Source organism: Quercus robur, chromosome 5 (genome assembly GCF_932294415.1).
Source record: "Quercus robur chromosome 5, dhQueRobu3.1, whole genome shotgun sequence".
NCBI classification, from domain to species: Eukaryota; Viridiplantae; Streptophyta; class Magnoliopsida; order Fagales; family Fagaceae; genus Quercus; species Quercus robur.
In genome coordinates, this window is record NC_065538.1 from 16,895,045 (window position 1) to 16,910,222 (window position 15,178).

General features: G+C 31.0%; 1 protein-coding gene across 1 annotated transcript; it reads left to right on the forward strand.

Moving 5' to 3' along the window:
* The first annotated feature begins 205 nt into the window (after positions 1-205).
* On the forward strand, positions 206-14,016 carry LOC126725286 (cysteine-rich receptor-like protein kinase 28). The gene is made up of 11 exons (XM_050429852.1): positions 206-559; positions 2,133-2,200; positions 5,536-5,703; positions 7,270-7,819; positions 8,942-9,423; positions 11,190-11,327; positions 11,423-11,634; positions 12,582-12,792; positions 12,926-13,163; positions 13,270-13,420; positions 13,508-14,016. Exons 3-11 carry the CDS (start codon positions 5,565-5,567, stop codon positions 13,820-13,822), a joined length of 2,436 nt encoding a protein of 811 aa, XP_050285809.1. The 5' UTR covers positions 206-559; positions 2,133-2,200; positions 5,536-5,564; the 3' UTR covers positions 13,823-14,016.
* The last annotated feature ends 1,162 nt before the right edge of the window (positions 14,017-15,178 follow it).

Here is a 15,178-nt window from a genome sequence, read left to right on the forward strand (position 1 = left end):
TGAGCTCTTGAGTCTTTTGACAAAACCGTATGCTGGAATTCAAAGTTTTGGTTTTTTCACAAGAAATCTTTTACTGTTTAGGGACCAATCAGTTTTCAAAAACAGAGTTTGATAGCATTTTGGTTATTACCTTCAACTATGTGGGACCCGGTGCAGTATATAGTCACATCAAATTTCAGACCGTTGGAACTCTCTTTTTTTTTTTGGCTTCTCTCTGGCTTAAGCAAGAGATTTACACGGCCTTTTCTCTCATTTTTTCTCTTCCTTCATATGAGATTACTCATAACCCAACCTCTCCATTCACTTATCCCACCCACCTCTCTGACCCAATATAAACTTATCCCACCCACCTCTCTGACCCAATATAAAATCACTTCCTTGACTTTTTCTGAGACCCAGCCTTTATATCAAACTCTAGTGGTGTTGTTCATCTCATAATCTCACGCGTGGGGCACGGTTGAGAGAAGAACCCATCCAAGCAAAGATCTAGCACCACCGACACCTTCATCTCTCACCTGCGTCGACATCAGTCAGTTCATCAGCTCCGACCTCTGCCCAGGTGACCACGTTTTCTCTGTATCCCTCCGTAAATCCACCTTGCTCTGTTTTGTATTCCTCTAAATTTCGATGTTTGTATTTCAAAGTTTTTGTTCAGGTGCTCTGTTTTGATTTTGTTTGTGTTTCAATGTTTTTTTCAATTTCTCTAAACACTGATGGGTTTTGTAAAATAATGAAATATGTGTCTGACGGAATTTGTGTCTGATGTGTTATATAAAAAATTTGTGTCTGATGGGTTTTTGTAAAATAATCGACTTTGTCTGCGATGAAATGCGGACTGAGAAACTTTGATTCGGGTATATGTTATGGGTTATTGTATGGGTCAGTACTGGTTTATGCTAAAATCCCATCTTTTTGTGACTTTGTTTGCCATTGTGTGTGCTGAGTCTATAATAAATATTTCGTTGCTTTTTTCTCCCTTCTTTTCTTTATATTGATGGTTTATCAGAAATTTCATATTTTGAAGCACTCCTTTATAATCACTTGAAGGGACTCTGTGTGTGATTTATTATAAAGTCAATATCTATGGTCATTTCTTCTTGACAAGAGTGGCTGCTTTGTTTCTAATAACTAAGTGTACAACTGGGTTTATTCTTTCTCTTGGATCAGATTGAGTCATCACTTTTACTTTGTAACTTTGTTTTGTAATTCTATAAAACTTGAACAAGTCTGTTTTAGGCTAGGTGACACCTGTTCACTAACTACAATGTACATGATGCATCTTTTGGATGATATGATGCATTATGTTGATGTTATTTAGGGGATCAGTATATATCTTCATTGTCAAAACCTTATTGACAATGTATTTTGTAACTTATATATTATTCTTATAATTTGACAATGGAATATGTTATATCATCTTTATGTTAATATTCCCACCTAACCATTTTTCTCTAATCTTTTGCCCTCAGTCACATAATTTTTTTTCCATGCCCTAATCCCGCCGTGCAAACAGTAGTTCTTCCCTCTCATATTCTCAATCTTAGGCTCCAAGTCCCACCTATGACCTAACGTTCTACTCTTTAAGAACACAAGCTCTCAGTCTCACACTCTCATCAAGACTCGTCCCTGATTCTCAGTCTCTCTCTCACAAAGAAAGAATTTCCTCTCAGTAAGGCAATGTTTGGATCCACGTTTCTTCCACGTTTACGTCTGCGTTTTTTCTTTTTTTTTTTTTTTTTTTTTTTTTTTTGGTTTTCACGCGTTTTGAGTGTTGCGTTGCGGTTACTGTTCAATGAACAGTAACCGCAAATGTATTTGCACTGTTCACGGACCCACAAATTTTATTTTTTATCAATTTTTTCATTAAAAATGGGTCCCACAGCACTATTCACACATTTAAAAATTATTTTGCTACAGTGTTTTCAGTTTTCAGTTTTCAGTTTCAGCAAAATAAGTTCTATCCAAACACGCCCTAAGTCTCCTTATCATCTCCGTTCTCCACCGTGGCTCTGCCACTATATGGTTCTGTCTTTGGTAGCCCTAGCCCCTAATTTTTTTGGTTTTATTTTGAATTCACTGAATGTTTCTTGTTGATTCTATTTTTTTTTTGTGTTATTTTCTTGTAATTTCAGGGGTAATTTAAGAGATTCAGCTTTAGCCTAGTAAAGGACTAAATCTCAAAGGCTTAAAGAGTTCCCGGGTATTTTCTCATACTATTTATAATTTTTTTTTTGAGTTCACTAATGTTTGATTTTTTTTTTGCTATGCTGTTTGGTTTTGTTTGAAGGGTTCAAAGATTGTAAATTTATTTGTTGATCATCCTATTGATTGATTATACTATTGTGATTTTAGTTTATTATATCATGCTATTGATTGATTATACTGTTGTGATTTTAGTTTATTATATCATGCTATTATGGTTTTAGTCGATTATCTTGTTGTTGTGATTTTAGCACTGAGTAAGCTGTGTGTAAGGTTGTTGTTTAGTGTTTACTAATCTGTTATTAAAATTAGTGTATGACTATGTGTTTTAGTTAAAGGTTACTTAGAATAGTAATTTTTAAAAGTCCAGCCCATATAACGGAACGAACTGCACCGAGCTGCCAAGATTAACCTCACCTTGTGTAGATCGGTTCTTATCTTCCAAAAGTGAGGTGCAGTCAAGCATAGGGTGAAACCGCACCCTATAAGCGTGATGCAGGAAACCTCTCCAAAACCGACCAAACTGAACCATGTACACCCCTAATGGGGATCTTGAATTTAGGTCTAGTTGACTCCTGCCTAGGGACATGGAAGTCCTATTTAAAATTGACTGATATACATGTACGCAGTTCTTGGGAAAAATGGGTATTTGTCCCTAATTTGTAAATTATACAGTAACATGTCCTTATTTTGAAACTATATAGCAAAATATCCTTATTTTTTAAATTTGATTTTAACAAAATCGAGTTACAGGTAGAGCTCGATATTAGCAATGTCGAGTTTGAATATTTTCACTTAAATTTAAGTGGAACTTGACATTGTTAATGTTGAGTTTTACTTAAAAATATACATAGAACCTGATTTTGAGGATATCGAGTTTTACATACAACTCGATTTTGTTAAAATCAAATTTCAAAACTAGGGGCATCTTACTAAATAGTTTCAAAACATAGGAATTTTGTTGCATAGTTTATAAATTATGGGCAAATGCCCACTTTTCCCCCACAGTTCTCCACCAAGTAATATTAACACAAATAGACAGTTCAACCAAAAAGAAAAAAAAAAAACACATACACACACATAGATAGTTATTTTTTAAGAGTCATGTTAACAAGTGCCTTTAGAGAAATTATAAATAATCATATTAGGAAATTTTTAAACCACTTTCACGGGAAAAAAAATTAATTGCTATATCATTTTTCACATAAAATATTTTTAAAAATGGTTCTTAAACCAATGTCCTTTAGGACATTCGTTAACATTTTTTTTTTTTTTTTTTTATAATAAAAAAATAGATAATCTTTTAAATAGTGTTTTGTTAATTAAAAAAGTTTTTTTTTTTTTTTTTTTTTTTTTTTTTTTTTTTTTTTTTTTTTAACTACTATATATTAAGAGGAACGTCCTAAAAAATACTTATATAATTTTAAATTTAGGATAAATAATCACCTTTTTTTTTTGCAGATTTTCATCAAGGGAGAATCTTACCTTAGGGTTTAAGGGTTTCATTTCGTTTCATTTTATTTTATTTTCTCTTTTGTGTGTAAATAAGGTAAGAAGTATCGAATTTAGAAGTTGTTGATCATGCTCCAGGTATGTTATTAATCTTAAGAGAAAAAGTTAACAAATATCATAAGATCATTGGTTTATGAAATATTTTTAAAAATATTTTTTGAAAAAAAAAACTTATTATATTTCACATAAAAATTGTATTAGATTTATTTTTTTTAAATAGTCCATTAATAAATATCCTAAGACCCCATACATCTTAAAACTACCATTTATTTTTGTCAACCTTTCTTCATGAACTAGCCTAGTAGCTTTTAGACATGCTTGCTTGTTGCCACAGATATTGCGAAGGCAGAAGCTTTTATTTTGTTGCTGTTATTATTATTATTATTATTTTATGAAAAGAAGCTTTCAATTATGATCACATTGCTTTGCACTTTTTTTTTTTATAAAAATTTCTTTTTGTTCTCTAGCATTCGATGCTAAGTTAATATTAAATACTCACGCATAGAGAATCTTGCCATCTTAATGATTAGGATTTATACAAACCAATTAACACACAGACTCCCTCATTGGTGTTTATTATTATTATTATTATTATTTTATGAAAAGAAGCTTTCAATTATGATCACATTGCTTTGCACTTTTTTTTTAAAAAAAATTTCTTTTTGTTCTCTAGCATTCGATGCTAAGTTAATATTAAATACTCACGCATAGAGAATCTTGCCATCTTAATGATTAGGATTTATACAAACCAATTAACACACGGACTCCCTCATTGGTGTTTTTTAAAAGAGAAATGATGAGGGCGTTTGGGCTGGGCGTTTTGTGCGTCCGCGTTTGATTAGTTCACGTTTTCTCTTTTTTCTTTTTTTTTTTTTTTTTTTTTTTTTGCCCTTATTTGTTGACTTTTGGGAGACAAATTTTACTGTTATGAACAGTAAATTCACTGTTTATGTACTGTGCTGACACTGTTCATGTATTAAAAAATATTAAAAATGGGTCTCACAGTACTATTTACACATTTAAAAATTATTTTGTTACAGTGTTTTCAGTTTTCAGTTTTCAGTTTCAGCAACAATAAGCTCAATCCAAACGGACCTCTTTCAGTTTCACGTTTTCTCTCTAGCATTCTACAACATTTTTACAACAAATCATATGTAGCAAGTTGTTACTGGTTGTTATTGTTGAGACAAAAAAGTAATCTTAATGTTAGATTCAAATTTGAACCAATAACAACTAACCATTTATGATTTGTTGTGAAAATATTGTAAAAATATTGTGGACATAGTACCTATTTTTTTTAAATGGCTAAATCTGTTTAGTTTATTTATAGCTGAACGTTTTTAAGTTATAAAAAAGGTGTAACAATTTATAAGTGGAAACCACGTACCTCAACATTATGAGAATGCTACTATCAATTGTTTGTTTCTTTTTTCCTTGTTAATCAGCTAACTGCTAAGAGAGATGAATATAAGGAGAAATTATAAGGTTTTCATGGTGGACAAGTGACGTGGTCCACCATTCCACTAAAAGACTCTCATCTGTTTAAAATTGTGGAGTTAGAAATTTTTTAAAATAGAAACTGATTATTGACTCAGCAATTTTAAATAAATAGGAGTTTTTTAGTAGAATGGTGGACAGGTGACGTGGTCCACCAGAGAACTTTATAATTTCTCGAATATAGGGGGGAGATACGTGGATAAGAATATCTCCATCCAAATTCCCAAAAAAAATGACCATCTCCCTCGCTAGATTAAAAGTTGGCAATTGAAATTGATGAGAAGTCGTTTGTCCTAAAGTGCTATTTATCTTCCTTCTGATTAGAGCATGATTCACCATTAATAAAGACCAGCATGGATGATGCCTTAGAATCAATTTCGGTTCTAAAAGCATGGGTTGTCGGTGTTTTGGTGATTGGTATTCTTGACAACTGGAAACTAGCTGAAGGAAGTAATGAACATGCAGGAAGAAAACTTGTTGATCAAGCTTCAGGTATGTTATTAATCTTTTTGGGAAAAAGTTAACAAATATCTTCTCCTAAGATCATTGGTTTGTGAAATACTATTAAAAAAATTTTGAAAAAAAAAAAAAAAACTTATTATGTTTCACATAAAAATTGTATTAATTTTTTTTAAGAAATAGTCCATTAATAAAAATCCAAAGACCCCATTAACAATGACCCTTAATCTTAAAGCTACCATTTTTTTTTTCAACCTTTCTTCAGCAACTGGCCTAGTAGCCTTTAGACATGCTTGCTTGTTGCCACAGATATTGCGAAGTGAGAATTCTTTTCAAGCCACTCTACATAATAGAGTGGTAGTGGTTTAATAATAATGATAAAGTTATGCATCAAGGGTTTGGCTTAGCTTATTTTCAGTCCTTTTTTTAACTGGATATCTCTTTTTATTTTAAATATACAATGATAAGTGAGAATTGGTTTAATCTTCACATTTTATTTAGTTAGTGGATAATGTGACTGTTTCTCAACAAAACAAAAAGAGATTTTAGTTAAAAAAATATTGGAGGTAAACAAAACATATGTACTTAATTTTTTAGAGAGAGAGAGAGATTCCATTACATAGCAGAATATGAGTAGTTTCTTATCATGTACTTTCCTTCAAATTTTTCAAAAATTAGGAAGTTTTACTATTTATACGTTGGATTTTTCACTAAAATAATTATTAAAAAAAAAAAAATTACTAACTCTCTGTTACACACACTCACTTCATTGGAACCAGCCACAACGCAAAAAGTGCGCTCACATTCATGTGCGTACAGACTTTTTATTTATTCGTCCCCCTTTTCTTGAAAAAATTGATTTAAAGTATGTGCCTACATACTACGTACAGTCTTGTTTTTGTCCTTGGACCTCTGTTGTACTTATTCAAGATGAACATATATGTAAATGTTGCTAGTTTCTTTTCTTATCTATCTAAACACGTGTAGCAGAAACCAAAATACAAATGACAACCCGAAAATCACTTTATCATTTTAAGAAAATAAAGTGGCCCTAAAAGATAAAATGGTGTTAAGTTTAACTATGATATTATGTAAGAGGCATTATATACCATGGTTACATGACCCAAAAATATATACATGAAAATATTATAATTTTTTAAAATTAAGTGCTTAAGGGCTTGTTTGGCAGCCCTAATCAAACACAAAACTATACGTTTTAAACAACATAAGACATATTTTCACACATTTTCTTTACTCACATGTATATCAAAAACACTCAAATTACATTATTCAAACTAACTCACCAAATAGGCTCTAAAACTGTCCAAGTTCCCCAGAATTTGAGAACTGCAAAACCCTCAACTCTGCCAAGGTTGGGCACTTTTGTGATTTACTTGTTCGTGCTTAAAACTTAAAAAGGGATAGCAAATTTTTGCAAAAAGCATTTGGAAGGGTAGGTGCATAATCTGACGCAATTTTTTTAAATTTAATTATTTTGAATTTCAAATTCTAATTCTTCTTGACTTTTCCGTATTGTGATTGGTACTCCATATGTTCTAAATTTATATATCTCTCTCTTCTTTGGCATTATAAACCTAGGATTCATAAGCATTGATTGTGGGGCAACCAAAGATTACTTGGATGAAGACACTGGTATATCTTACAAGTCAGATACAGGTTTTGTAGACACTGGGATAAATAAAGTCATATCCCCTGAATACCACTCTTCAAATACTGATTTCGGGCAGCAATTAATAAATCTGAGAAGCTTTCCCCAAGGAAAAAATAATTGTTATACCCTCAAACCTGAACAAGGGAAAAGCAGCAATTATCTCATTAGAGCTATCTTCCAATATGGAAATTATGACAAGAAGAATGAAATTCCAACGTTCGAGTTATATGTCGGAGACAATTATTGGACCACAGTGGAAATGAGTAGCGTTCCATTTATGTATTTTCCCGATATCATTTATGTTCTCTCATCTGACACCATATTTATCTGTTTGATAAACACGGGATCTGGAATACCTTTCATTTCGGCCTTGGAGTTACGTCCTTTGGACAAGTCCCTTTATCCATGTGACATTGGAGCGTTAAACAATGGCTGGCGATACAACTTAGGCACCACAATTGATAAGGTGGTTGTCAGGTGAATAAGCTATAGCTTCTTCCTTTATTTTTATTTTTATTTTTGTTAATAGTAGGCATGGACCGTGGAAATTATTTTTAAAAAATTATATATGAGATTTTTTCCAAATTCAAAACAAAAACTGTTATTAATAAATAAATAAATAAATAAAAAACTCTTATTAAAAGAAAATTTTCTTTGAAGACACCTATACCCACACCAATCCACATGTCTTCCATATGTGTCAACTCATAATTGATGCATAAGTTGAAGTATCATGCAAGTGCTTGTGGTAGGCCTAAGTGAAAGTGTTGAAATCTAATTACAAGTCGACACTCAAATAAGATGTGAATTTTGGTGTGACAATTGATGCATTGTAGTGGACTTGAACAAAATCTCTACTTAAAAAAAAATAAAAATTGACTTATGCATGATAACTTTGCAAATTGTATGGCACTTTTCTTTTTTACGTGTATATTGTACGACATTTTGGTTGTTTGCTTATACATAGTTTAGATAAAAATAAAAGCTATACAGTGCTTGGAAGTCTAAGGGAGGAAAGGATTCTAGCTGCAGAGTTATCATATTGTAATTATCTATAAAAAAAAAAAGTTTTCCTATAGTATTATGTATAATTATATAATTATATTGCCAATTGAGTAAAAATTTAAAAAATTACGGAGGTCATGCCCCCCCTTCCCACCTCCATCATCACTCTCACATATTTAATTGAAAGTACAAATTAGATGTTTTAAAAGCCTTGAGATAGATAGATATATATATATATATATATATTTTTTTTTTTTTTGTACAAGATAAATTTTTTACTCTGCCTTAATTTAAGTATATGTGTGTGTGTGAAGTTTCCTTTTAAAGGCTTGAACCTCAGCCTTTATCTTCATATCCCACACTCCACAAGCATTTATATTTGTGGAGTGACTACCGCACCCAGTCTTGATATTACTTGATATTACTGTACTTGATAATACTTGACATTATTGTATAAACTCAAAATTCATGGTGTTTTATATATTTTACCCTATACATATTGTTCATAATATGTCAAATTTGAATACTATTTTTTAAAATGTCTTGTCTCTGAAATTTTAACGTGACAATCAACTTTTCCATGTCCTATCTAAGGTACAAGAACGATGTCTATGGTCGCTTGTGGTATACTTCTAGTGCGTTGCCAAACTCAGTTCCGATCAATACCTCAGTTATTGACATACAAAACAACAATGATAGTTATCAACTACCATCAGAAGTATTGAGAACTGCTGTCCAGCCATCTAGTGGTTATCGTTCCTTAAGTTTTAATGGCACGCCCAATTACATTGGAGAAGCTTATGTTTGCTTTCACTTTGCTGAAATTGCAAAACTTACGCAAGGAAAGAAAAGAGAATTCATTATTGATGTGAATGGAGGAAGCTATATCTCAGAACCTATAACTCTTGACTACTTAAAGCCACTGTCCATATGTCTCAATCAAACATTCGATGGGCAATTTAGTTTTGTTATTAGTGCAACAGAAAGTTCTTACCATCCTCCCATCCTCAACGCGTTTGAGCTTTACAGAGTAATTCGTTGGTTTGAACATGACAAACCAACCAACTCAAGAGATGGTATGTACCTTCATCTAATTATTCTCTTTCTTTTTTCCTTTTTAAAGTATTTAAAAGTTTGAAGTTAATAGAAATTTATTCTGATTTGAGCTAAACAAATCAAAAGCTGAACGGAAACATTGAGGGATACATGAGCGAACAAATGATGGGTTTGTCATGAAGACCAATATAAAAAGTATAATTCTATTTTTCTTTTTAGTATAAAAGTGAAGTCTTTAAACTCTCATTGTATGACAATTTCCTATTGAGTTTTATACAATCTTTGTATGAAAGAGTAACATCTGATTAAATTCATAATATTAAGAAATAAATTTCTTAATGTTAAGAAGTTATTTATTAAAAAATTACATATGGAATTAAAAAGTTCATAAGATAAATGAAATCAATTATCTTCATGTGGTATTGATTCCTTTCTCATAAAACATGAATTTTTTTTGCTGCAATTTAAACAAAATATATACTATTGTAAATAATATCTTATTGACACAAAATATTACATGCATGTTAAGAATGTATGAAACATGTAATCAAACTGTGAGATTTTAAGAATATGAATTTCGGTATAAAGTTTTTAGATGGTGTAAAATTTCATAGTTACTCCATATATAAGTTGAACTCAATCTTTTATATATATATATATATATATATATAAATATATATATATATATATATATATTCAATCCATAAACTCAATTTTTATGAATAATTTTATGCTACAAAAAATTAAAATTTAAATATTTAATTGATGAGCTAAACTATTTTACAAAAAAAAAGTTATGGTAAAAATTTTAATACAAAAGTTATGGTAGTGGAACCCCCCCCTCCCCACAAAAAAAAAAAAAAAAAAGAAGAAAAAAAAGAAGAAGAAGACATTTTTGGATTTTTCTATTCCTTCGTTGATGTCATATTGTACAACAAATATTCTAATCCCTCCTTTTTTATCCTGAATGATCATAATCTAATTATATTGCAAAAACATATAAATAGACAGTTGATTTCTTAATTAGAGTTGAATAAGCTTTTTTTTTTTTTTTTTTTTTTTCTGGCTTTAGTGGATTGTGAATCATCTGAAAATCTGCATTAATTTTTAGGCTTATGACCATCAATTATGTAAATGTTTCATTCTTTGAAATAGTTGGTAGGGGATTTTCTCAACTATTTCAAAGAACGAAGCACCTAGAATCCCAACTGTAGGGGATTTTCCCCCGCAAGCCGTTTGTCTTCTTTGGTGAGCCAGGCCCACAAGGATTTGTTCTCGTCCCCGAGTGTGGTGTTTGGGATTTTCACCTCAGGCACTTTGGCCGATATTGGCTTGACACCCTAGTCCCACATCGGTTAGAGATGCGTCCCACTCATGGTTTATAAGCTTCTGGAACGACCATGAGTGTACCATGGTGTAGTTGCAACAAGTCAATCCCTTCTTTTTTTTAATATTATTTTTACACTCTTGTTTTTTCCATTATGTTATATAGAACACAGTAATTAAGTAAAATAAAATAATCAACACGTTGCTCAAATCAAACATTATTGTCAAAGATTCAAAAATTTTAAAAAAATACAACTTGGATTAAAATTTTACAACTAAGTTTTTATAAGTTTGAAATTTATTTTGCTATTTTATTTTATATTATTTTAACAATCTACTATAATTGTTTGTTTTTGAATAAAATTTTGAGTTGTACATGTCATTCTTTCACTATATAAATATAATTGTATGTTAGTATTAGAAGTCATATATCATAATTTCTTTATATGATTAATCATAGATGGCGAAACGGACGTGAGGACGAACAGGTGGCGAGCAAATAAGTGGTGGATATGGCTCATTGTGGCAGTAGGGGGAATCATGATCGCCTTTTTGTGCTTATTATTCTATGCAAAAGTGAAAAAAAACATAGCGGAAGGTATTTGATATTCTTACCATATATTTTTTAGATATATTATTGATGATAAAGCAACACAAAATTTTCTAATTATATTTTGCATATTTGTTAATTAGGGGAGAGAAAGAAGAAACAAAAGATACTTCTACAAGAACTTAGAGGTAATGCAATATCGTCCACTGTACGTGACAAAGTGAAGAAACGAAATAATGATAGGCAAGATAGCCATGAGTTGCAAATCTTCAGCTTTGAAACCATTTCTGCTGCCACAAGAAATTTTTCAACTGAAAATAAATTAGGAGAAGGTGGTTTTGGACCAGTTTATAAGGTTCTCTCTCTCTCTCTCTCTCTATATATATATATGTGTGTGTGTGTGAGAGAGAGAGAGATACACCAAATTGTGCTGGTTTGATTGGATTGAATTGTTTAAGTTTGTATGTTCTGGGTGTGTGATGAGTTGCATATTGGGTCTTTACAAAGTGGATCTTGGGTTTTTGGAACCTTGATTGCAACATAACTAACCATTTTGGAGTGTCAATGTAGAGTGGCTAGTGCTTTTCTCGAGTTGTTACACTTGATATCAAAGAAACTAAGCAAACTTGATAACATCATGTGGCTTAGGGTCATTGCAATACAATGTGGGCCTTGATAAGGTCATCAAAAATTTAAGTGAGGGAGATTGTTATATCCCAAATTGTGTGGATTTGATTAGAATTTTTGGGTTATGTTATGTGGCCATAGGCTGAGTCGCATATCAAGTTTTTGCAAGATAGATTTTCAATTTACAAGTGATTACAAGGAGCCCTAATTACAACTTGACTAGTCTTTTTGTGGTGTAAGTGCAGATGTGACCTGCATTTTCTTCGAGCATCACACAATTTGTGTGTATGATTAAACTATTAAATAGTTTTTTAGTTTTTTAAATGGGTGGTATGATGGATAGTGGAAATAAGGTTTGAAATCAAGGCAACATGTTTTGATGTTATTATAAATTATCAACCATACACAAAGCTTATGCAGAAATCTAAGAATTTACACCATCTAACTATTTTCCAAACTAAATATACCACCTTGACCCAACGCTCTCTTTATTTAATTTTCTGGTAAAAATTTTGAACTTAAGAACTAGTCTAGCTCACTAATACAAAATATGTCAAATCAACACTGAGTTTTGGCCAAGGGCAAGGTAAAATTTTGATAGAAAATTAAATAATAAAAATGGAAACTGATTTAAGATAATGTCTGTGAGATTTCACTATTGAAATATATTTTCAGGGTGAATTATATGATGGGCAGAAAATAGCAATAAAGAGACTCTCAAGAAGTTCTAGACAGGGATTGGTAGAGTTCAAGAATGAAGCTATTCTTATTGCCAAACTCCAACACACAAATCTTGTAAGACTGTTAGGGCTTTGCATTGAGCAAGAAGAAAAAATTCTAATCTATGAGTACATGCCCAACAAAAGCTTAGACTTCTTCCTCTTTGGTAGGGTGTATGTTCATTACCAGGAAAATTTTCTTATTGGATATTTGTTTTTCTATTATATTTGTTTTTTTTTATTATATGCAATCAATTATTACTTATCATTTGCTTGCAATTATTTTCCATTTTGAGTCAGATTCTACTATGAAGTCTTTATTAAATTGGAAAAAACGCTTCAACATCATTGAAGGCATTGCTCAAGGACTTCTTTATCTTCACAAATATTCAAGACTAAGAGTAATTCACCGAGACTTAAAAGCAAGCAATATTTTGCTTGATGAGGATATGAATCCAAAAATTTCTGACTTTGGCTTGGCTAGAATATTTGGGTTAAAAGGATTAGAAGAAAACACAAATAGAATTGTTGGAACATAGTAAGTATTAGTTGCATTTCAAGTAAGCAAAATTTAATTCTATTTGTGTGTATGCGTATACGTGCTTATTCATACACTAAATTTTATTGGTCAATTATTATTTCAGTGGTTATATGTCTCCAGAGTATGCCATAAATGGTATTGTTTCAATAAAAACTGATGTATTTAGCTATGGAGTCCTACTATTGGAAATCGTGAGCAGCAAGAAAAATAATAGTTGCTATCACTCTGAGTATCCGCTCAACCTTATAGGATATGTAAGTTTCTCAATTAACTCTTCTAAATTTATACACAAGATTTTGAATATAATAGTTGACATTTGTGTACAACTGGTCTTGTATCAGGCATGGCAGTTATGGAATGAAGGGAAAGGTTTGGAACTTATAGACCCAACAATAATAGATGAGTCATCCCCTTCATCTGAAATATTGAGATGCATTCATGTTGGTCTTTTATGTGTACAAGACCAGGCAGCAGATAGACCTACCATGCTAGATGTTGCAACTATGCTTTCAAGTGAAATTGTTCAACTGCATCCTCCAAAACAACCTGCATATCTTATCAACATTGTTCAAGAAAAATCATCAGAGGTTTCTGAAATTATGCCAGGAAATTGTTCCATTAATGATGTTACAATTTCAGAGATGAAAGCAAGATAAATACTAAGTGAGGGTGGTTACAATACCACCGGGACTTTTATTCTTGCAAAAAAATATTTTATATAAACAATTTGTTTTAAACTAAACTGTTCTGTCTATCCAACTTGAGAATTTCAAGAATTTGGATTCAACAAATATTAAATAATGTACATCTACAGTATTTTTATTATAATTGTACGAGGAATTATTGGTTACTGGTTGTTGCTGGTTTTAAATTGGGCCAACTATTGACATTATTTTCTTACCTGTCAATAACTTGTCATGTAAGATTGTTGTGAAATTATTATGGATGTTGCATTTTTCAAAAAATAATTTTGACCCCTCAAACATAATCCTTAACCCTTTAAATAAATAAAAATAAATAAAATCCTAAATAATAAAAATAATTCTTTTTGGGTGACAATAAAAAAAAAAAAAAATTTATTTGCAAAGAAAGTTAGAAAACTGTAATTTTTCACCCACCTAAGATAAGATCTCTCCCCTAAATTTCAAGATCCAGTTCCTCTCTCTTATCACGATCTTACCTTTTCTTTATCGTTGTGTTTTCTTTGGCCTCTGTTCTTCATCTTCGTTTCTCTCTCTCTGTTAGTATCTTATTTAGCATTTGTTTCTTTTATTTTATTTTTGTTTTGTTTTGGGTGTCTTTAAACTAATTACACCATTGGATTCAAATGAATTTTTAATGAACAAAGTTTCTCTCCAAACTAGTTTGAAGAGAAACTCTACAAACTCATTGTATATATTTATATTGAGTGTGAATTTTGAAAATCTAACCGTTAGATTGCATATTCTTATTGCATCCATAATGCTTAAAAAATTTCAAGAAAATCAAAGATCACTTGCTATGTCATTAAATAAATGCTATAATTTCAAGTTTTTGTAATCTAAAGTTGTATATAAAAAATAAGTTAATTGATCAAATAGTAAATAATATTCGATTTGAACGAAATTTGATATGTATGTTAAGAATACAAAGAACATGAAATTTAACGGTTAGATTTTCAAAATTTACACCCAAAAAAGAAATATATGAGAAGTTTGAAGAGTTTCTCTCCAAACGCCACTATAGGGCTCCCTATGGAGCGATCAGACTTAAGAAAAAAACTTGCTTGTTTTAAAACGTCACTATAGGACTTTAAAAAATTGCATGAAACTCGAGTTCATGGAGCTCAAGTTCCAGAATTTTTTTTTTTTTTTTTTTTTAATTTTCAGTTTGCTATAACTCGATTGTCCAAAAATTGAGTTTTAAATTGAAACTTGATTTTGAGAAAATCTAGTTACAAAAGAGAGGTATTTCCCTAATTAGTTTGGAAAATGGGGTAAAATGCTGATTTTTTTGCACGAAAAGGGCATTTA

Excerpts from the sequence above, each read along its gene's own strand:
- LOC126725286 (XM_050429852.1), top strand. The coding sequence starts at position 5,565 with ATGGATGATGCCTTAGAATCAATTTCGGTTCTAAAAGCATGGGTTGTC. Across the intron at positions 11,328-11,422 it reads GAAAAAAAACATAGCGGAAG|GGGAGAGAAAGAAGAAACAA; the intron begins GTATTTGATATT and ends TTTGTTAATTAG. Across the intron at positions 11,635-12,581 it reads GTTTTGGACCAGTTTATAAG|GGTGAATTATATGATGGGCA; the intron begins GTTCTCTCTCTC and ends ATATATTTTCAG.